Consider the following 24712-nt stretch of genomic DNA (forward strand, 5'->3'; position numbering starts at 1 on the left):
CATATCTCTGACAGAGAGTGATTGGAAAAGGTGCTGTCAGGCCAGTGATGGTAGTGCCAGGGTCATCAATTATGTGCTGCTAAAGGGAGAGAGTAATGGGCTTGCTGTACTTTCTGATTAGGACCATGTCCTGTAAACTGTGACTACATCATGTACCTCCATAATTCTTGGCCTTCACCCAGAACATGGGTCTGACTTCTCAGTAGTATGTTAAACACTTCTGGGAGTCAGTATTGACAGGCCTAATCTAGGCATTCTGATTGAAGTACTGTGATGCTAGATGCCTACTATTCCAGTAGGATGTATCAGTGAACTAGGGATTTTATCCAGGGTGAATGCTGACTGATTGAGGTTGTATAGGATCAATAAATTGGCATCTAGACTTACTTTTATGTCAAGGTCTGCTTGTACATAGGCTATGATAGAGGAACATCATCTGCAGATTTTTTGGGCCTTCACCTCATGTGACACATGAAGTAGTCTGGACCCAAGTTTCTTTATCTTTAGGTGGGGTATAGTGGTATCATATTAGTCTGATATGATACCACTATTCCCCACCATTATCAGTTGTCTTGTACCAAAACATTTCTGTAGAAACCATTGCAGATAGGGATGTGTTGTGATGGAATGATCACCTGATCACCAAAATGGAGTTGACGGGAATGGACTAGACCAGAACATTATTGTCTTTTCCTCAAAATACATTTAAAAGTAGAAATTACTGAAGCTGAAAGGCTACATGTGGTTTGAAAAATGCTACATGGGGCCATTTTGCCACAGGGAAGAAAAATAGCCAAGTTGCTGAGTGGCCACTTCATTTGAAAATGAAGTCGAGCACTGTAGACTTCCTATTTGCAGACTTTCTATTTGCAGTTCTATTCTTGGGTCCCGAAAGGAAGCAGAAATTGGATGTCGCTAGGCTAATAATTGAACGTCGCAGGTGACCAGAGGATATGAAGGAAATTGTTGGGTAATGAAAGTGTCCTTCTTTCCTGTTGAGATGGACTTATATAGCTAGACAAGTAGGTGTAAGGCTAAATGAAAACCGGTTTTCCATTTAGTGGTTTCAACCGGTTTTTGAAAGTCTGGTATATTAACGGGGTCTTAGGCTAGGGAATTTGGTGATGTTTTTTTGAGGGGGACTGTTACATTATTATGCCATATGCTTATGTGCTACATGTATTATAAGAGGGCATTGTAATCATGACTTTTAAATGTTCTTGCAGATACCACTTTACATGTAGTGTAGAGAAGAAATGTTGAGTAGATATTTTTAAAAAGGACATAATTATAGCAATCTGATGTAATTATAGCTTACAGATGACTTTATTAGAAAAATTTGTCATCAATTTTTATGTATGTAAAAAGATGAATATTGATTTTGTAATGGTTCCATATTCTTGGCCAAACCCCAACAATTTCATTGTTATTAACTCTCGAGAAAGTTATGTACGTACTAAGACTGAAGAGATGAAAGTGGTCTGTGTTCATCAAAGACTATACCACTAGTTTTATGAGATAAGAATTTGATTGATTGGGAATATAATACAGTCTATTATAGATATTCTTGTATGTTATATTTGTATGTTGAATATATTTAAGATGCAACAATTGTAATGATTTATTCAATGATTTTGTGAAATATCAAATTGTGTGTGAGGATGACATCAAGTCCCATTGCCTTCATGGTTATTGCTTTATTTGCTCTGATTTGTTCCAACATTTTGAAATTAATGACAAATTGTTTGATTGGTTCTGTTGTCCCACTGTGTGTGGTATATGCCAGTTACCACCCTTAACATGTGTGTGGTCCTCTTCTGGAGTCATTTCTAAATAGTCTGGTGTCAGCGTTTGGTGCAGAATGTATACCATGTACCTCTTCCTGCTGGGGGATCTGCCAACCACAAATATGAGGAGGTGGTAGAGGTTGACAGACTTCCACAAACAGAGGTAACATTCAGCTCTGTGTGGTCCCACCAGCCTAGTGCCTATAGTACAGTACTCAGCACCCTGCTTTCATGGGTACTTGAGCAATTATCCAATTGTAGAACAATAGTCCAGCAAAGATGCCATTGTCTCCAGGTAATGACTAATTTGAGGAAAATGTATCTTTCCTTTGTCCAATATTTGTCATTCAGGTGGGGAAAATTGGTCATACATGTACAATGTAAGTTTTTCCACAGAAGTTGCAAATAGAAAAGACGTCTGTATTTATAAATTGCATTATGGAGGTTTGACTGCATAGAATGGGAAGTAAGGTAAGTGCTAGATCCCTTGGGCTGTCCTATGTTGGACATTACTAGTATAATTTTTTCAGTTCTTTCGGTTGTATTTTAGTCCTTTGATTGTACCCCTATTACTATTAGTGAAGGCGTAAACCTAACACAATATGGGTTTCGTAGTGAGAGAATGTCCTAAAGCTAGCTTGCATCCAGGCAAGTTGGGATTGTTGCACATAACTGGCAGTCTTTCTTTTTTTCAGAAAGCTGCTGCAATCCATCCAGAATGATTCGCAAGAATTACAAGAGTATTCCTTCAGAATGTATTTCCATAAAAAGTGAGGCCCCACAACAGGGTATTCTTACCTTACCTTTAGTACCCAGTACCTGTTATTGAATTGCAAATTGGTTTTCTATTTACTTTTGCCTTGGAAAATGACAAAATACATGCATTTCTGTACAGTGGATTTCAGAGACTTTATTAAATTGTATTAATGTCATTATTTTATTCAGGTCAATCAGTAGAAAAATATTGAAACATTTGTAAGATTACTATCAGTACCATAATTCATATGTCAGCATGTATGTCACAGCCACAATTTCCATATGAAGACACATTTTATCAAAATGGTGTCATCATGTTTAGTTTGGTTTACATGTAGCAGTTATTACTATGATTCATCATTTTCATTAAAAGTTAATCTGGAGGGAAATAAACTCCTTCATTACAGATCAGCATTTATGTACAACCTTGAAAATGAACGATCTATTCTGCTGGTAAAAACAACTGGTCTGTATGTGTATGTGTCTTCAGTGTGGTCATGTTGATACAGGTCTGTACCAAGAAGAGAACACATCTGGCAAGTTGGTGACCTTTTTAAATGTCCAGACATCCAGCACCCTATAGGGGTGTTGTGTAAAGTGTCCCAATTAGGTGAGAACAGCTGCCCTTTCTATGGTGGTGATGCATGTATGCTGGGCACTTGGTCTGGCCCTTGGCAACAGGAGCTATCTTTGGGGGTGGGGCCGTGCTTGTGCGCCAGGGTGGGTGTGGCACTAGAGAACCTTCACAAGAAAGTCCTTCTGTTTTGAATGATTAGGGATTTGTATGTAGACATCTTGCCTGGGTGATCCCATCCAAAGATTTACTGGGATACTTATAAAAATATAACTGCATGTTTTCAAATGAATTTCACCACATCCAAAGTTATGTTACCTAAAAAAATTATACATACAGTAATTATTATCAGCACTGTACTGTGTAGCTACATGTAGCTTCTTTAAATTCTTATGGTAAAAGATTTAAAACCTTTAATGTTGCCCTTCAAGTCCAAGTCTCTTGTATCAGGTATCTAATGGGCCACAAGTAAGTTAGTTAGCTGAAATAGCAGAGATAAAGAGATTAACCTATTAGTATTGTACCTAATTTCCCATAAACATAAAAATTGTTTGCAGAATTGTTGCCTAGACATGACCTGAAGCCTGGTCAGGCCACCCGAAATTTCAGTCCTCTTTTGCACCATATGTTTGATACTGTAAATTCATTTACTTTTGAGGTGGTTTTATTTTGTAGAAGGAAGGAAAGGGAGATTTTTTGAAGGGTTTTACATTCACTGATGAAATATTATTTTAGCACAGTAGTCAAACATGGGAGACATATTCACAGTGTCATTAGAGAGTTTGTTGCAAAAATAAAGCTCATAGCAAAAGTTAATAGCTTTACAGTAACTGAGTCAAAGTCCCATTTGTGGACCATGCAGCTGTATGCCACAAATCCACTGTTATGACTGGAAGGCTGGTCTGCTTCTGACCCTCCCTGCTGCACGTGCGGTGAAACGTTCTACCTGGAAAGCGACACACCGGCGGTCCAAATATTTAGGTTATGCTAGGGTATTGTTTCGTACTGGTAGGTACAAAGAGGATCAAGTTCCACCTGCATTAAAGGGCTAACAGAAAAGACAATACAGGCATGTTGTAAAAAATGTGTCTGCACCACCCCTTTCACCCCACACTCACAGGACAGACACCTTAAACCTAGCAAACACAACAGGAAAGGCAAGCTCACAATCAAAAAAGACCCCATCATCAGTTGCCCCTGATGCGGCTGGCTCGGAGATGGCAACAGATTGCTTGGCAGTTGTTGTGTCTCCCATAGTCATGAAAACAAACTTTACTCACTCGCCAGTGACAGGGTCTGACTGTGTTGAAAGACAAGATGTTTTAAGCCACTGGTTAAGTTGAGACTGGAGCATTTCAAAAGGCTTTATGAATCGCCACTATGTACCTAAGAAAGTCCTAAGTGGCAGGACATTGTGGCTCATGACTAGTCCAAGTCATCAGATGATGCATGATGAATCACATGTACACGTGTAGCCTGTCTGAAAATGCTGGTGAAGTGAGGTGCCTCATGGAGCTCTGTCTTTGGTGCATGTAGGCAGGCTTTTAACCTGGCGTTAACCCCTTTGTGAACCAGACTGCTGCTGTAGGGGTGATGCAGGTGAATTCAGCCCTGTGGCTGAGACAAGTGGGAGGGGCTCTCTGTGGCATGTCTGGGTCCTTTAAGGGTGCACACCTGGCTTAAAAAGAGGGATATCAAGTACCCTATGTGTACACAGAGGAGCATTATAGCAAGACTATTCCAAGGACAAAGGACTGGTAGCTCTGTTATGGAGTCTGTATCTGGTCCATGCTGTTGGAGTCTGGGGCAGGGTGCACCTCTTGGGCAGAATGTCATGATCCAACCTGCTTTCTTTTTCACATATCTTCTAATATGCCATCTATTGCCTTGCAACTTTTCCACATTATTGTCAGAATTTTTTATGAAAAATGTCATGCAATAAGTTGCAGAGTGGAAAGGATTGTGAGGAGACGTTGTGTAAAACTAGATACAGAAAGGCTCCTCCAGAAAGCATTGCCTGATAGTAGACTGATGGGCTTCTTTGAACTTGAATGCCATAATGCAGTGCCTGATTCTGTGGCTTACTGTTGGCATTTGTGCTACATCTCATGGGAGTAGAAGGTAGAAGAAATCCCCCCAAAATGAATGGTTCAACCAAGGAAAGTGACAAGTACAGACTAGAAATTTCTTAGTGGCAGAAGATCAGGAAAGCCCCTTGTTTGATACTGTGTGGTATGTAGCAGAATAAGTTGGCAGGTACATCTGTCTGCAGACTAGGTAGCTTAGCGGTATCCTAAGAAAAATAGCAAGGCTACCACAGTATGGGGTTAATTTTAGCTATTGCTTGTGGCATGTTTTTCGTTTGCATTTGCATTTTATCCTATACCCAATCTATGATATATACTTGAAAAGCTCATCCTGTTTCATTTTCATGACAAGTACCAAAGTGGAATTTGGCAGCAAACTAGCATGGCATATTATAACTTACGCTAAAAGGATATGTTTAACAATTTCGGTTCTGTATGTGTATGTGTATGTGTATGTGTGGTGTGTGTGTGTCTGTCTGTCTGTTTTTAGACAGTATGACTTGAGAAGTTGATGATTCTTGGTGACATTTGGTTTGTGGGTAGGTAATTCTAAGACGAACATCATTAGAAATATATCATACAAATCATGATGCCATTTGCATGATTAATAATTTGCATAATCCAGGAAAATGCTACTAAAGTCTTGGACAGTTTGTGTTCTTTGGGTAGATAAGATCTGCAACTGATATGATTTATGTAAATGAGGTTCTTATTAGCATAATCAATTAGAAACCCTTATTATAATTATGTATTATTAGTCCTAAAGGTTAACATCATTTGATAAATGTATATGGTTCTGGAACTCTAGTTATTAAATGTGGAAGTGAAGTTATTAAATGTGGAAGTGAAGTATACCGGGGTATCTGGGAGGGGGTCCTTTGTATGTCTACCTATACCATGACATCTTTTGTGCATGGGCATAGTCTGAGCTTTCTTCATATTGGGACTCAGTAACTGAGTAAGGTCCTCAAGACAAGGGGATTACTGATCTAACAAACTCAGCTAATTTGTGTACACAGCTGACTAGAGCTCAGACTTCCTTGCTCTTCATATGTGTTTTGCTATGTTGGAAAAAAAGAAGTGCAGGTGTCAACCACACTGTGTGTCTCTTGTTTTAAATGACTTTGGCTTCGTCAAGGCTTAGACAAGTCTGAGAAGATAAGTTTTTAATAAGGGATTTTGAAGTTGGTGAGGAAAGGGAACACAGGGAGCATGTGTGTCACTGCAATTGATTACACTGCCAAAGGGTTGAACAATGTGCTGCATTATCAAAAACTGCTCGACCAAAAAGTCCAGAGAAATATGAGACTTTGAACATATGATTTTTGAGATTACATTGACATGTTGAATGCCACCATTGTGGGAATAACCTAGTTTTTTTAAGCTGGTAGCATTCATTATCCACAATTTTCTAGACTAAGCTGAATTTGCTCCCCTGAACCTCTTTGGTAAATATAAATGGTTATAGGTGTGAAGTTGTTGAATAGAAGCATTGCCCAAAAAGACATTCAATACCATCTCTCTCCTGCAAAGGACAGTAATTGGATACAGTGGCTACAAGTCTTATCTCTGAGATCAAGACAAATTTGTTCTTCACTGAAGAGATATCCAGTGACTGGAGAGCAACATTGTTCATCAGTCTCAAGTAGCAGTGACTGGGCACACAGGAACACTGTCATTCAGTCAGGCTCCAGACAGTGACTGTGCTAACTGGAACTAAGATTACAGGTTTTTCTTTTGAGATCAAGTATATAGTGGTGCTCAGGTGGATGGATATTGTGTCTGGTCATGTTTCTATCCTCTGGGCCTGTAAGATTTCTCAAAAGGATACACACATTGCATTAGCAATCTGGCTCAACAAGTATGCAGTGGGCAAGTTAGAACATGTTATGTTTCCTCAGGTAGAAAGGGTTCTCTTCTCTTACAGGTCAGTTTAGATCACAATCTAAATTGGGCGTGTTCTCTAAAGGGAATTTTTTCTCTTGTGGACGAGGCTTGTTTCCCATAATCATTCCATGTAACCTTGGACTGTTAAATGCAATTCCTGTTTTGGCTAAAATGAAAATGCCTTGGTACTGCTGGTTTCCTTTGAAGCACTTTTCCTCCCTGAAAAAGGTCCCAGGTGGGATTAAAAGCACAGTACTAATCCCAATCAAAGAGGCTGTCTGTATTAAGATTATTAGTCCAAGATAGTATGTTAGCCCAGTACACATTTGTACATACTATCTGTAGCTTTGAGGAAGACCAGACGGATAAGCAAAAACAAGTCAGCACCATAAGACAAATCTTCAAAGTCTTCTTTTTGGTCTGATGGCCAGGTCACTGTGCAAATGTCAGCCTTATTTTAGTATTATGCCTCGCCTTGTTACATACAAGTGGTGGTATCAGGTTGTGCCTGCAGGCAAAGTCTGGATCCTGTAGATTTAGACAGTTGCCATAACAGGTAGTCCAGCATGCAGAAGGCAGTATCAAACACCTGTCTGACATTGGTCATTTGCTGAAATGTGAAAAAGAGGGTTTAGGGTTTAGACGTAGCAACTGGAAACCTGTTCCTTGTTCCAATGGCTCAAGTCTTATTAACACCTGACTGATACTGATTTAGAAACGAGTTCTAACCAGAATAGAACAAACTTCTGCTAAGGAGACATAGGTTGCCCCTGTTGCCTAAAGCATGACAAATCCCCCCTGAAAGTATGTTTATTTTTCGACCTCACCAAACAGGGGGAGGAGAGGAAGACAAAGACTCTCCAAATTGGTGTAAGACCAGAACAGGGCTGGTGCTGTTGAATATGCAGTCTGTCCCTTTTTCTGTCTCCTTCTTTTGATGAAAGAAGGAGACAGTCCCCCCATCCCCTCGAAAAGGCAACCGTTATCAAGTTTATCTGAGAGCTCAATCTGAAGCTACTTCTTTCAGGTCCAGGGACCATTGATCATGGACATCACAGAAATAACTGGAAGGGCTGCCTGGCTTCTATCTCCATTAGAGCTGGGCTGTGGTAGAGTACTTACAAACCCTATAAGGCTTAACCAGTTTCAGGGGCAACTTAGCAAAGTGAGACCACACCCCCTTCCAATAAGCCCCTGTGATAATCTACCTGCCCCGCCCTGCCACCCATGTTCTAGATTGTCCTTTGTTCAATAATGAAGTTATTGAAGAATAGGGGAGGTACTACAAAGTTTTGCATATGATGCACGAATAGCCATATTGTAATCTTTCTCATACATTCAAACATTTGTACAGTAATGTACTTTCAGTTTTTCTTCACTATAAGTGTGTTTCCTCTTATTCATAGCCTTCTAGTACATCACTTGTGTATTGTTCCTTCTATTTGACTGAGCAAACACATGTAGGATGAAATCCTACTTAGAAACATTTACTTTCCATTGTTCCCATTGCTAGGATACCAGTAATCCTCATCAGGATCATGTTTTTATACAGTTAATCCATGACTGAGTAACATTTAGTGTGACTGTTTCGGTTCAATGTTGTCAATGAACTGGAAGATGGAAGCATGAAGCCTGGATAGGAGAAGTTAATTATTGGTAACACATATGAATTTCTATTACGATCTCAAAGCCATGTACAAATGTATGTTCTCGGAACCACCACCAAGCCAGTATGAAGAGGGTAGACTATGTGGTACCTCCATTGTAGATGAAGAGTTTTGTTGTTCTTCATATCCAGAAGTAAAAATTCTACCAAACTTGAAAGTGGAAACAGGTTATATACTCAGTGGTCTGTGATGCTGGGTAGGCTAATTTGCAGTCAGTTTGTATGCTTTGATAAATGAGTTAAGTACTGCTCAACATCTGCTACTGTAGCTGTTGCGAATGTCATTCCTGTAGAATATATGTATGTCTACAGAATGTTGCAATAGAAACTGAGGACTTGCTGTCACGTAATCCTTGCTAATAGTTAAGGTTACTAAAGTGACATAGAGGTGACCGAGATTGCCGGTAAAACTTCTCAATAGTTTGTAAACGTGTACTACTGTTTACAGCCACGTGCGGTTGCGTTTCCCTTCCAAATGGCCAATTAGCAGATGAGAAAATCCTTATTAGATCCTATTAAAATGCATCATTGTGCTTCGGCTTCGAGTTGTGCCTCCTTCAAAGTTACAGTCTTTCACTGGGAGCTCCATGTGTGCAATTTGTGAATATGGTGATGAGCAGCTGGCCCTTTTGAAGAAATGATGTCAGGGTGACTCCAGGGATTACAATACTGAAAAGAATTGGTACAGAAGAACTCCTAGCTGCTGCCACGCCCCCCACAAAGACCAACTCTTGGTTTGCTATCAATGGAACAAAGGTATTGAGTTGAGCTATTGTGTTAAGTTGGAATCAGTTCTCCAGGTGTAAAAACAAACCTAGAATGTAGAACTATGCAGCACAACTGTTAGATGCCAGCTTAGTTTCTCCCCCTTCTGAGGTATAAAAGGTTATGGCTGTTTTGATGGAGCAGATAAAATGTAGCTACCAGTATAGTTATTCTGACTGTATGAGGGAAGCGAAGAAATGTAAAAGAAACCCATGGCAGGCAAATAGGAAGCTTAGAATACATCATAGACCCATTTATACATGTACCTCAGTTTTCTCAAATACAAAATTGTAATTGTATTGAAATGGTCAGTTTTTCTTTTGGGGATCTCCCAAAGTTCTTTATTTTATTTCAGTTCAAAGGTAGCAACTGTTTGAACCCACTAAAAACCGTACAAGTATCCTACTGGGAAAGTCAGGGCAATTATTTGTTTTTAGCCTTGTACCTAGTTATAGTTTAGCCCTTTGAAATCTTTGAAAGCAGCCAGAAGTTTTTGTCAGCCAGGTCTTTAGATGTTGCTGTTAAGGGAACATATTTGCAAAGTTTAAAGATGGGGTTTGATCTTCAAAGAAGGGAAAATTCAGCATAATTATGAAATGGCCTGGTAGATATGTCCTGATCGACATAAGCAGTTGAGTTTTTGTTATTACAGTTTGTTCAGTATATTATACTAAAAAGGAGAAAAATAATCTGCCTTACCCTTTTCTGTAAAAGCATTTTAGAAATAGTTTTGGAAGCTATTCGATGAAATTGCAAAATATAGTTGCTCTTGGAATATAAAAAAATGATCTTCAGAGCCAAACTACACGTACATGTATTGAATAGCTGGAAGACAATATCTGTCCATTTTGTACGGACACTGTTTTATAGTGATTTAAGTGAAAAGTGGCAAGTAAAAACTGACCACATTTTTCCTGTGGTCTGCATTTTGTGTCGTGTTTTCCTTCGTCAGGTGTGCAGGACTCCATACCTATTGGATTGCGTCATGCCATCTCTATTTGTCCAGTCTTGGAGAAAAATGGATGGCACACACTCACCCACTACATGCGGCAGGGCAGACATTCCTTACTGACAGGTTAAATTGTCCCTGTTTAAACATTTTTACATTTTTGGCATCCTTGGTATGTCCCTTTCGCTCTTCAGCAAGAATTGTGTTACCTGATCTGGCAAAAGCTGACATAATCTTTTTAGTCCAAAAGTTAGTGAACGCCACAGGTAAACAGGTGTGTGGGACTCTACTTAAGGTGTTGAGAAGTCACATCAAGAAATTTATTCCTCAATACTAAGTATTCTTCTTTGAATTGAGTACCATTATTTGGTAAGACTTGTAAAGAGAAATGTGTAGGGACTGAACTAGGAGTCAGGAATTGGGACAGGTGTCTTGCATACACACCTGCTGCTTGGAATGACAAAGGACAATACTTAGATATGACAATTAGTAACAGATGGCACAATTAAATCCTCTAGTGACGCAATGGCTATGTCCATAGATGATCAGAAGGGTATTTTTTTTTCTGTGTATTGAAGAGTTAGTTGAGATCTGTAGCCTGTAATTGGCCATTAGCATCTGACAGTACTTAAAGTCAGTGATCAGAAAACTGAGTTTGTCTTACAAGTAGTCATTGGAGGCTCTCAATTTTAATGATGTAGGTCAAACTCTGTAACTTACATGTAGTTATAATGATTGTAATATTAGTAGTCTCTAAACACCTGTCCTCTCTTTGTTACTGTTTTCAAACAATATTTGAATGAAAAGATACCAGGTAGGCCAGGTAACGATTGACAGTTGAGTCTACAGGTAATTCCAACACCAGGTGGAAGTTGACCTGTCAGATTGAACAAGAGGTTGAACTTGACCCCTACTGAAGCATTTAGAAGCATATCAAACTCATTCAAAGAGTAGCATGATGATCTACTCTCATCCACATACTGCCATACATTATGCCATATCCTTATAGCTTTGTCTTTGGTAGGAACTAGGATTTCAGGTGAATAGTTTTCCAAGTAAGCCAAAGAGGAAGTGAAAAGTTGCCAAGCCAAACTTTCTTGGAAATCCTCTCCTATTTACCTGTAGTTTATGACAGGTTTGTGTGGGAGTTGTCCGATAAGCAATGTCAGCTACGCCCCTTTCTACCGTTTCCTGGGGCAAAGTTTATGTTGACTGTATGCATTTGATTAAAGCAAGCCCAATTGCAAAACTGCAGAGTCACATTTTCAATTTGGCAGCCCATTGGAAGGGTGGTCATATAATACATGTAGGTGTGGTGCTGCACATATGTTGGCCCTCACACGCAAGGCCATAGAGACCACACCTAGTGGGTGTGACCTCATCCATAAAGTCCTGCAACAGAAGTCAAAATATTGTTTGAGGGTAGCAACAGCACGGCTGGTCAGCACTTATATTTATCCCATGAGGTAATAGGTAATTAACAAATCACCTGTCCTGTATACAATGGTGGCGGTGTCATGTTGCAATGTTAGTTGATTGTATCACTTTCTGTAATCCCTGGTGTTTGGGAAAGTTTGGCTGAGTCACCTTTCTATTATTAACCTGAGTAATGCTTTGGTTTGTTTGTGTCTGAAGAAGTCGCATTGAGACCTTGCTGCAAGATAAAAACAAATGGCAGGTGCAGGTTTAAATGTGCGGAAAACCCCATATTTAGCTGTCTTATCATAGCGTGCTAGCCTTCTTTGTTCTCTATCCCAAACTGTTTAAGTAGAAGTTTAATGGTTCCGTGACCTATTGTGATTGACATGTGCTGACATGTGCCCATCTTACACAGGGGTTGCATCATGCAATGACACAAGACACCTAGATGTGCGTCAGAGGTCGAGGGCTTGTACACAAATTGCGGTGTTCGATAGTATAATGCCCCCTTTAGATCGGTCACCTGCAAGGTCAAATCTTGTCACTGTTGCGACACCCACCTGTAAAAAAAACTGGTGGGAACTTTGGATTGTCATTGTGCCGCCTGGCACGAAATTCATGGGTGTGGTTTACTGAGGTGTCAGCAGTTTGGCAGGTGCTGAATGGAAAGTGCTCCCAGGTACAGCCCTGTACACCTGAGTCACAGGTTGGCTGCTGTTCAAATCCGTACCTGCCCGGGACTTTGCTCCCTGTTGCGCAATGCATTGACAGTGTTGAATAATAACAGCAAGTTTTGTTGACAATTATTTGAAGAGAAAATGCTTTGGGAAGCAAGGGGGAAACATTGTATCTAAATTCCTTCTTCATTTTTAATGGAAAAGAACAGATTTCAAAATATTTCTTGCCAATATCAGCATGCAGCTTATGCTGTCTACAACAAATTGCTGCATGCATGTAAGAATGTGTATTTTGATCATAAGGAATTTACTTTTGCCCTAATAGGGCTATACAATTTAAACGCATCAAATATCTCACACAAGTATAGTCAACGGAATTTATTTTCCCAGCCAAGCAGCAAATTGTCAAACAGATCTGACAAGTACAAAAAGAAAGGACCACAGTGTGTCAAAGCCTGCTGTTTGCCTTCTGTGGCTTGGACGCTAACACTGCTGACATTGCCATGACAGTGGATTATCAATTCAGATATACCTCGTAGTCTTTGTATGTATATGCTGATGTTACAAAATTAACTGTAAATTGTAACACCAGGCCTATAGTAAGTTTGTATATGGGATACTTAATTAGAACAGCAGCATAACAAATTGATTTTGACCAGTGATTCTTTGTATCTTAGGATGCAGCCTTGTTTACCTGTTTGTACTTGAATAATTTCTTATAGTAAGTAGTGTATTTGTAGTTCTTTTGAATCATTGTAATTGGTGGTTTCTTACTCATTAGCATACAGGTGACTGTGACATGCTCCTTTTGTGTTGTTGTCAGGCAGGTGACAGTTTGTCTAAGACAGGTCGTGCGCCAGGTAGCCAGGTACTGAGGCACTTTGTTCTGAACTGACAGCTTACCTGCCCTGGAGCTATCCTGTGTGTCTTCATTAGAACACATGATGACTAAATACCATATGACAGGTCACCTGAGTCCCTTACTTAGTGAACGCCCAACTTGTGTCCGAACTGTGAATCCTGTTGGTTTCTTCCTGTTCTTTAGGATGTTCTCTTGTGTTTCCAAGAAGTCTTGGCTTGTGATTCTTAAGGTTGATAGAAATTGAATGCTTTGTCTAATGTTGATGCCTCTCATTGAAGTTTTACTACATAGTTCAAGATTGCTGCAGAATTAAAGCTCATGTTCAATATCTGTAACTGTAATGCTACCTTCTTAAGACAATTCATTTGTGAATACAAAGTATGTCCTTGGGGAAGTTGCAAATGATAATGATCAAATGCTTTCACAACAAGGATAAGAAACACCTGTCCTTAGGCTTGCTATCCTAGACACACCCTTCCCCTATCCTTATCTTTACCTTTACATGTAGTTGGGCCTGTTCCAAGTTTCCACAAGGATGACTTCTTGTTTTTCACCAGAGAGATAACGCTATGATGCATTGATTTGAAACATTTAATCAGGTGCTGAATGTTCAGAATAAGAGGCCATGTCTATTACAAATGTTTGATCACGGTGGTCCCGTTGCTATGTTAAAATCCTCGTTGCTAAGCAAATAGGCCCCGCCCACAACCCGGTGCGCTGTGAGCAGCGGCAGTATTCAGATAAACAACACAACTTTCGCCCAATATAACGCACGATGCGATTATGAAGTTAGAAAAAGAATCACGCAGACACAAAAAAAATTAGTTCGCTCCCCAAATATGTATAAAATAAGAAATGACAACGTAGAATGCAATTCAAATTTCCCGCCGACTGTATGTGCGTACATAAGGTCATTTCGGGTCATTGAACTTTAACCTACCGCTACATTTCGCTAAATTACGCATCAAACACATGTTTTATCCATACTGTAAACTTTAGGACCTTTAAATTTCATTTCTCTTGTAGAATTTTTGTTGTCTGTGAGTTTTTAACTTATTTTGTCGATTTTCTAGTATGTTTTCTCCCATAATTCCATAACGGCGCAAGAGAATCACGTCATTTTTTTCAAGATGGCGGCCAGATGTTTACTTTTCCGATTGGTGTATTTTTCATCGAATTCTACCGATAGGATCGGGAGATATTGCTCAAAATACATTTTCTGCGTTTTAGTTCAAAATTCACGTGGAACAGAGGGTTTGTTTTAGAGTTATAATGAGGACGTCGGGTGAGATCAGAGCGGTTCGTTCTCACCTCCTTCCCAGGAAGGCCAGTGAAATGGAAATTTCGACCAGCGTGGCCCTATTGTTCTCCTCCCGGGCGCGAGTTTTAAAGACAACAGTGCGTTGGCTTGATGCAAATCAACCGCGATACTGTCCCTTTGAGAAGATTTTCTTTGACAGTTCGAGGAATTTTTCCAGTCGTATATATCGTATTTATCAGGGAAAGTTCATATTCCCCAAGTGGACGCCTATCATTGTACCGTGACAAAGAGAAGTCAAAACTACGTCGCGGTAGCGAACGAGAATAAAATTTACTTCCCCACCGTATGTTTTTTTAAGCTTCTTGGCTTATTTGGGCGACATCATATGGTAAATCTAAAACTATCCCCATCCGTTCCGTCGTGCAACCGTGTCGAAGTCGTCGGTTGGAACCTGAAGCTCCATGGTTTGAAGAAATAATTTTGACAAAAATCACAAAAGCTTTGTGTCGGCACGCGCGAGTAACTGAAACATAGCATCGACAATGATCGATAAAAATGGTTGCTAGAGATAGAACGCTGAACATTGCCTTGAATGTGTTATTTGGGATTTGAAATGCAGGTAGGTGTATAACCTCCTTAGCTACACGAATTAAAATAAAACATGGGGCTATTGGTTTATAAACTGTGACACAAAATGGCGTCGGTTTGTAAACAAAGGAAAAAGGAGGGAACCGGTCTAATCCAGATATGTTGTGAAAAAACTCTGGCTTCAGCCGACTTTCTTCTACAAAGATTTACTATTATACTTCTACTATTTCTAAAATCTTCTTAGTATGGTTATGTTTTTAGTACGGTCTATCATTTGACTCCAGAACGTTACGATGTATTCCCCGTATTAGACGAAGTACTCGGCACGCCGGCCAAACAATCATGGCTTCTGTGCTGTTTCCGCGCCGTAAACCTCGTTTAGTAACAGGTACAACAAGAATACATGTATAAGAATGTATCTGAACAGTATGTAGTGTGTTTTTGGTAGAAGTTCTTGAATAATCACTCGAGTCTGGAATTTTTTAGACATATTCTATATGTTCTGTCATGCAGCCGATGCCGGCGCGTTCCGTGCCGTCTGAAGTATGCAGTAGCGCGATCAAGGCCGATTAGACCCGGGGAACTTTAATATCTGTGGAATTTTTTAGTGTGTTGAATTACGAAATAAGACAAATTGTAGCACACTTGCGAATTATTGTTGGTGGCATAAGGAAATTAAACATGGCTTGAATGAGTGTTGGGGCATTGTTAATTGTGTGAATTAAAGAACAATAGGGGCGGGGAAAGGCGCGCATATGAAAGGACAAGATCGCGGGAAAAAAACAGCAACTCGAAGTGTCACCAAAACATGCCAAGGCCCCGCCCGCTAAAGCGTGAACCAATCAGCTATTGTTGCCAATAGTGAAATGACTGATTGACACCGATTTCTCATTAATATTAATGATTTCCAAGTGAGGATTTTTGATGGCCTTTTTGACCATCGTGGATATTGATGTACATTAAAAATGTTTTAGTTTCTATAATCTTCCTCGTCTAAATTTGATTTGTTGACATCTGTAATATTCTCAATAATCAGATGCGTAATTGTTGCCACTGATCAAATGTGTGAAATCAAAATTAAAATTGTTCTCTAGTATAAAGGAAAGTTTCTGTCAGTTCCGTTCATCCCATACAAAATATTCTTCTTACCCCCTGTATCTATTATAATAAGCAGACTAACAAGTTGATAGCGCACGCCAATAACAACTTGAAAATTAAGTTACAGTTGGCAGCTTGTCTCTCCTGGTGTGAACTCTGGGAACTTACAGAGGTCATGGGTTTTACATCTTCGCTTTGCTGAAGGTCAGGTTCGTTTGAATGACTATGTTTTTCATCTCTTCAGTTTGAAGTTCTGCTCACAATTAACACTGTCGGTATCAAGTCTTTGCCAGTATGCCAAGTTAAGTAGCACTTTAAGCATGGCTTGGGTGCGTCAGTACCTGCATATTAAGTTGAAATGCGTCATTACCTGCATGGGAATGGGAGAGGGTGGGAGAATTTGTGCCAAAAATGCAATGTTTCCACATGGGAGCTGGTACTGGAGCATACTTCTGATCATCTTGACATTTGAGGTTGACCTTTGATAGAAAGAGTGCATGTCGCCCTGGTAAAGGCATGTCATTTGACACCCACAGTCTGTCATCTGTTGCGCAAGATCATGGAAGAGGAGGTAGCAAATGAGTCTTTCTGAAAGCTACTATATAGCAGAAAAACTATTAGTGGCTCTTAAACTTTACAGGGCAGGCATACATGTACATCACCCTCTTCAACCTACAACCACTCAGAACTCAGTACCATCATTAGATCATTTTGTTACATCATTTGGATTGAACATTGACCTAATGAAGAGCTGTCTCTTTTATGCAATACTCTACCCTTTTGGGGGACTAGATGTATTTTTAAAAAAAATGTTTCATATCAAAATCTAAGAAAGATACACAGACTATTCAGGCATGCTTTCTATAGCCAGGAATGCAGCACCACAACCTCAAAAAGATATTCATTACTTCTTTAATGGCTAGCTGAAGATTTCAATGTATGCTGATTTTCTTTCTTTCTTTCTTTTACTTTCACTTTGCAAAACAGTAAATATCAGGAGTGTTCTCTATCTGTAAACAAATGTATACTATCTTATAAAAGTATTTCAAGTTTATCAACCACCAAACGTACCCAGTACGAAAGTATAACCAGTGAGAGTTCTGTGCCACACCCCCTTGTATGCCACACTACCTAAGTTGGACCCTTGCCAGTGTTTGCTCTGAAGGCTGAATGTTGAGATGTGATTGGTGGTATCACACCTCGCACCACTGGCACCCAACAACATAGAGGAAATCCAGTAACAGGAAACACCTATATGTACGCTAAAAACATTTTACATAACATCAGCTGATGTATAACAATTTATAAAGCCTTTCTGAGAATAGCAATTTTTAGTCTTTAAGTTTGTCTTTAAAATGTCAAAATTTGGCGTGTGTTAAATTTGTGAAAATTTCACTTGTCATAATGATTTAGTTGTAATGGAAACCCCCAGAGAGGTAACTGTTAGTACAGCATTACCTCATAGTATGTTCAAACAGACACACCCCCTTCCTGTGGCCCGCTTGATCAATAGTCAAATCCCTCGCTTCTGATTGGTTGCCTTTGTTATATTGGTTGTGTTACCTGTGTGTTTCTAAGAAGAGGAAGTTGAAAGGGAAGTTCTAACCACACCTTTCTGTGGAAAAACAAATTTATATATACAATCAAGCTGCTATCCTGGCATTTCTGTCATACTATTGACACATGAAGAAAGATAGGGGCAAATTGATGATTTCCTGTGCCTTCATTGTGAACTAAAACACCTTACCTGCACAATGAGTGAATCCATTCATTCACATGGTATGATAATCATATAAGTATCAAACTCAAATCTATGTCATCTGATGAAACTGTAGAATGAAAAGTGACTTTTGAAATAGAAATCACATAGATACCAGTATTTATTAAAATCAAAACTAATTATCCCATAGCATGTATGATAATATATATACTATCATACTATCATACATAAGATATAAATCTGCACATTGAACAGTTGATAAACCCTCAGTTTACCTCCTGTTCTTAATTATCATTCATGATAAAGTCAATCTTAATGAAATTATTTTCCCTCAAGTACATTGCTTCATGATAAAACAAGTTTAATAAGGACATCCCAGACAGTAGTCGTCATTATCTCACACAGAGACCTTGACTATGCATTTGTAAATTTGATGAATCACCAGTCATAAAAGTCTCTACTCTCAGAAGAGACAAGTCCTTAACATTAAGTGATTTATCGCTGTACTGTCGCCACAGTGTGATTTGTCAGCCAGTCTTATATTTACACTAATGGTTCCATGCAGTCTGAATGAAAATCAATTTTGAGTTGGGTTTCTTGGAAGAGTAAGGTGGTTCATTGCACTCTCTGTGGTAAACAAACCCAGAACATGTTTTCACATGTATAACAAGCTATGGTTATTAATCAATACTTTCTTATTTGTCATGGTCTGTTTTATCTGTCAATGTATCATAGTTATTAGTTTTTATATTTTGCTTCAAGCTGAAAAACACTTGTTGTGGATAAAATTACTAGTAAGAGAGAAAGGCAAGGTCTATTGTCATAGATATGATAACCTGGTTAGTGTCCTCATGTCACCTTTCCTTGTATGTGCACCTTACACCAGCCATACCAGATTGTGTAAAGAAAAGACCCACATAGAATGGACCACAGTTCCTCACCCATGGCATTTTTCTCACCAATGTAATACCCTTCAAAAGCATGTCATCTGCAAAGTAATGACCATTAAGATTTAAGTTTTTGTGGATATTCATTAAACCCTTTATTCTTTAGTGTCATATTCATGCTGGGAAAAAATAATTGAGTGGTGCTCCTTGATTCTAATTTTGGGTAAGGCCAAGAACTCAAACACCCCTCATAATTTGCAGGCAGAAAAATTATTCCAGCTCTCACGTCATTGTCATATTTGGTATTTTGTTGTGGTGAAACTGTATACAGCACACCCTGTTCAAATGTTTGTGATAAGAATCAAACATGGGTCATCTACTCATGTCATGTCTTGTATAAATCAACAGGAAAATTTTATTTCAACATTCAACTCCATCAGTAACACGTAACTTCAGGCTCTCTGAATTATAATCATGTAACATTATCTCTCTACCAGAAAAAGTCAACTAGTGAAAGACAGAACTCTGTTTGAGGCCATCATCTGTGCTTAAATTTCTACTACGCAGGTTGTTTGGCACCTCGCCAAGTTTGAAGAAAACCAATCACGCCCCCTTTTACTGACAAACGCAACTTGAGAGCCTTCCTGCGCAAGCTTAGGCCCCTTTCAAGGACTCCTCCATTCAATGACCCCAAAGAGTGTTGCCGGCATGCCACCAGCTATAGCAGAACTTAAAACACAGAGGTTGAATGTAGGATACGTTATTATAAGCTAGATTAGCGACCAGTTACCTCACAGGACACCTGTTATATAAAGGACAAGGTATACACAAAGCTTGTGGCACAAAAATATCATTTACACCATGTAGATTTCTTCTGTAGTAATCATCACAGTTAAATTTAGCACTTTTCAGGGCTATGGCTCAGCTTATGGAAATCATACCCGCCTGTTCACTCTCAGTGATAGGGAAAGTGATATCTTTTGACAAGGCCAAACTGGGCATGTCACAGATATACATGTACATGTATGTCGTGTATGTTGACAGTTTACTTGCACCTAGAATGCCTCTAGTACCAACTAATGCCGCATATGTGAGGGTGTTGCCTGTACATGTTTGCACAGATATTGTATCTGTGACGGATATTCATGTCAGACATATGTTTTTGTCGTAATCTAAACTGCGCACATCCACCTGCACCTTCTGTTTCGCTGTACTTGAAATCAATGGACTTTAAGGTCACCACGTTCCACCCAATGCCAAGAACGAGGCCATCTGTCAAACTACCCCTGGCAAGAAAAACAAATTCTCAATCTATCAAAAGAAACTGCTCTGGGCTGGAAGGCTAAAGAAGGACAAAACAATTTAGAAAATCTGTGTTGCAGATAATGTCCAATTACTCAGATAGAGCAAGTTCGTCAGAGCTTAATTTTGTTGACACCATATGACAGACGTGAGTGTAATGGATCACAAATTGCTTGTTAAATGGTGAAAGGTCAGTTCAAACGTCATTACTAGTTGTGTCCTACAGGGCAATCACAACAGGGGAGCATGTTTTGTTAGGCTTGACTGGATCATTCTCATACATTGTTGCTGGCATGTCACAGCATGCAGTTTGTACATTTGATCCAATTTCTGCAATGGGGTGATGTAAACATACAGGGGACCCTCCCCCCAAAAGGGGTGTGTCACTTTTAACCCACATACAAGTGTGCCATAGTACAGCGCAGATGGAAAATAACAGTGGCTGTATATAATCCTTGGTGTTAATATATAACTTCCATATTTATATTATCAGGTCACATTATATTATGTTTATTTCCTTACAAATTCCCAGTAACCTGTACAACAATAATCACTCCTGATTGAACACTCAACAACAAGCCACCCTTGACAATGTCACTATGTCAGATGCACCTTGCTTCCTGTTTTGGCTTTAGTACAGAAATGAATCCACAGTCAACAATTCTATAATGTCTGAATGAGTTTGCCCATATGTCACAATGTAATGTCTGAGGATAAGGTCTCCCTGTCCGTGAAAGTGATCTGTTTACCAGAGTGAATCACTGTGGTTTGACTGTTTCCTTGGCCATGTTTTTCAGACTCCATATAAGGATTGTGTCACTAGTGACCAGACGGCCGGGAGTCAGAGAAACAGTCCACTTGTTGTCCACGTCTCATCGGGTTCCTGCGTGGTTCGTAACCGTTCCCCCCAAGCTCTTCTTGGAAGCCGGGCGACACGCCCCAATAGGAGACCCCTTTTCAGGACACACCCCCAGTTATGAAAGGTATTGCGTATGCGCTCTTCCATATAAGGAGCTGTTTTGCCTCGTGACCCGGCCTGCATGAAGTGTGTGTACGTGGGTTGGGAGGACAATTACTCTGTGACGCAGTTCAGCAGGCGGGCTGTGTTTACGTGTCTTTTGACTACGTCCCTACTGAGAAACTGGTAAACAACTGAGTTTGGCTGAAAAACAAAACATCTGCTTGCCCTTGAGGAAAAAATAGAGCAAGTGACCTGTGAGGAGATAAGAGTTTTGGCATGTTGCCTCTGAGAAGCCAGAAGGATATCTAGGGCAAATTAAGTGTCTTTTTCGTGTGTGTTGCACAACAATGGTCCATAGCATTGATCTGTTATTACAGGTAGTAAAGAATGAATAACAAACAAGTGTGATCCAGTCACATATTTCTGGGATCCAGCTATACATGTTGTCAGTGTGAAATATTTTCCAACATGTCATGAACATGTAAACATGGGAAGGGGGAAAGGTCAACGTACTGTAGTACAATCTGTGGGAACCTGGTGTCAAGGACACGTTTGTTTGGGAGAAGGTCTTCTTTTACTGATTTGAAATGTCATTCTTTACAATTATTCTTCAGCATCACAGAGAAAATTTAAGTTCCTTTTTTTGTTTACAGATAATATCTGTACCTTGAAAAAGTTCTTAGTCGGGAAAAGACTAAAAGACCTCTGACAAATAATGTGATTGAATTTCTGTTCTCCACAGAATGTTGACAAAATGTTGACAAGAAAAACAGGGAATAACTGGCAGTACAAAGGCTGGGGTAGAAAATATTGTTCACGTTGTTGGCATTAGTGTATTTTTGTTTGTGCTAGGGTCCCTGTACCAGTGTGTGTTGTGTCTATACAAGTAGATGACAATGTGAGTTGTTTATGAAAAAAAAAATTGTTTTTATTGTCATGATGATGTAATTAACTGATGCCAGAATTTCTCTATGTAACCTGATTTGTTTTTCTTATCCTACAAGTGCCAAAACAAATTTGGATGAAAATATTTTTTTGTACACTATCAATTTGAATATTAAACTTCCAAACTGTTGACAGATGCCAAAATATTAATGTACATGTATGAAATCCTATGCATGAAGAATTACACATATCACATTTACAGATATGGTCAGAAGCCATGGAAATGGCACAGAGATTTCTCTTTGATATGTTTACTGATTGTGTACACATGTAACCTAAGTCAATCTTTAATTGGGTTAAGCTAACAACATGCAATAGCTTGGTTGCTGTTCCTTTCCAGACAACGTGCTTGCAATTTTTGATTCTCAATCAATACCAAGAGACACTATTATTCAGTGACCTACTTCCAGAGGGAAGGTCGCTAGCCCTAAGTCCAGTGATGAGGAAGTAATACTAGTGAAGGAATAGAAGCTTTTACTGTTTCCTCCTTATAAACTGTATAATCACCAGGAGATTAGGTCCATTAACGTAAATGTGGACTGGTAGTAATGATCCATTAAAGAAGTCGTTTACGTGAAAAAGATTTGTTGGAAGAGTGAAATTTGATTGACAAGAAAATTATCAGGTAAACGGTATCACATGCCAGAGTCCTGAAAAATTTCTTGCTTTTTGTGAATACCCTCATATCATTTGAAACAATATAACATGAATAGTTGAATTATATCACAAACTCAGACATGGTATAATTGTTAATGCTGATAATGTAGGCTGAGGCTCAGAGTCAGGGAAGACAGTTCAAGTTGATATTTACATGGTTGTCAATCTTTTCATGCACCAAATTCTCAAAGTGGCAGTGCATTTAGGAAGACATGGCCAGCACATTTGACCTTCACACAAGCCCATAACAGAGAGGACATAAAACAGTCATGCAAAGGTCAAGTTGCTGTCATCCTGAGTTGCAGTGAGTTCACATATCCTTCAAGATCTACATGATAAGAATTTTGGAAGATATTTTGATGACTGCTTTTCAGTTCACTCATCTCTTGCCTGCTATGTATTAATTTTTTTTCAAATCAAAGCCAAAAGCCAACTAAACCTAGAAAAGCTACACCTACTGATGGCCTTTGATTTATGTTTCCTTTTCACCATGGTTAATGACTAGAGACAGGTTTTTAATCTTTGCAATCCAATGACAGATTGTTTGACACACAAAAAAAAAGACATGCCAGGGTCAACAGGTTTTTGCAAGGGTTGGTGGAGAACCATAGAACACAACATGTTTTTCTCCAGGCCTAAGCCCAGTCAATGACCTGACATTAAAAGTAGTTACATCAGCCCTACAAAAAACAAGCATTATGTCACTTCAGGCCAGTGACCCTGTTTACCATGCTGTAAGCTCATGTGACATGCCATACTATCTGTGACACCTTTATAGTTACTACTGATCAGTATGGCTCAGCAACGTGTTAACGCTTGTGTATTACTTTGAATGACTGGTTTGTTTGTTTGTTTGTCACTATAACATTTGTGCTAATGTTCGATTATAAATACTAGTAAATTACAGGTACAGTTTTAAAACTAGTCCATACCTAAAACCCCTGCTGACACTTAAAGGTTGTTGACTCCTTGTTTTTTTTGGGTGAAGTTGTGAGAAGAGCTTGCATGAGGACACGTGTGTGCAGCACATCTCCGCATGTGCTTGTGCAGATAACGCCCCTCAACACCAGAATGTCAACGGTGCTCAGGCTGATAGCAGTGTTTACCAGGTCAGGCTATGTTCCCTTCACCTGCTGGGGCACGTGTGGAGGCTCCACTCGACCCACAGGTCAGTGTACTACATTGGATACAAAGGATCACATGTAATGAACATCATCTCGTGAGCACTGACAGATGAGAGCATAATTGTGACTCCTGGGATGCTCAACAACTCCGTCAGTTTCCACAGTGCTGTAAGTTTGACCAATGATGGAACCCCCTTGGTTAGATCTCCTTACTTCTCAAAAGGGGTGACATCTGTGAGGTCAAGGCCATTTGGAGAACTTAGTGAAGGAACCACAAAACCAGAAACATTGCAAGAGAAGGACAGCACAGAAGGAGGCACAGATTGGACAAAAGTCATAGGTAAGGTAATAGGAAATCTGTATGGAGCTATGTATATACTTGTGTTTAGTTTGGGTGTTACCTCTTGGTTTCTATAATGTTCTTGCCTTATCATTAAATGTCCATTAAACAAGAAATTTTGTTGATTTGGCCTGAAAAAAACACTTAGGCAGATAGATTGCACACTTAATAAGACTGTATGTGCAAAACAATGTACCCATGCATGTGGTATCTGTATAACAGTACAATGAATTTCATTGTCACCATGTGAGAGATGGGAATTTGATAAAATCTTGTGACACCTGTTAAGATATGACCTATTGTACGACTTGACCCACATTGGGTGTGCCTTTGGAGAGACTATCTTGCCTGGAGAGATATTTTGTGCAATCAGGCTTAGACAAGATCCCACCTTGTCGAT

At 39.4% G+C, this 24712-nt stretch overlaps 1 protein-coding gene across 2 annotated transcripts in view; it reads left to right on the forward strand.

Moving 5' to 3' along the window:
- LOC109469772 overlaps positions 1 to 24282 on the forward strand; it is a 33395-nt gene extending 9113 nt beyond the window's left edge. Inside the window, exons 3-4 of one of the 2 annotated variants that reach the window (XM_019768408.1) lie at positions 21083 to 21268; positions 23837 to 24282. In XM_019768408.1, coding sequence (XP_019623967.1) covers positions 21083 to 21268; positions 23837 to 24071 — 421 coding nt within the window. In that variant the 3' untranslated portion in view covers positions 24072 to 24282. Of the gene's footprint in view, positions 1 to 21082 lie in introns of both variants that reach the window. The other variant, XR_002140214.1, reaches the window with a different exon arrangement.
- The last annotated feature ends 430 nt before the right edge of the window (positions 24283 to 24712 follow it).

This window comes from Branchiostoma belcheri, unplaced genomic scaffold, assembly GCF_001625305.1.
Source record: "Branchiostoma belcheri isolate BF01 breed outbred unplaced genomic scaffold, Haploidv18h27 scaffold21, whole genome shotgun sequence".
NCBI lineage: Eukaryota > Metazoa > Chordata > Leptocardii > Amphioxiformes > Branchiostomatidae > Branchiostoma > Branchiostoma belcheri.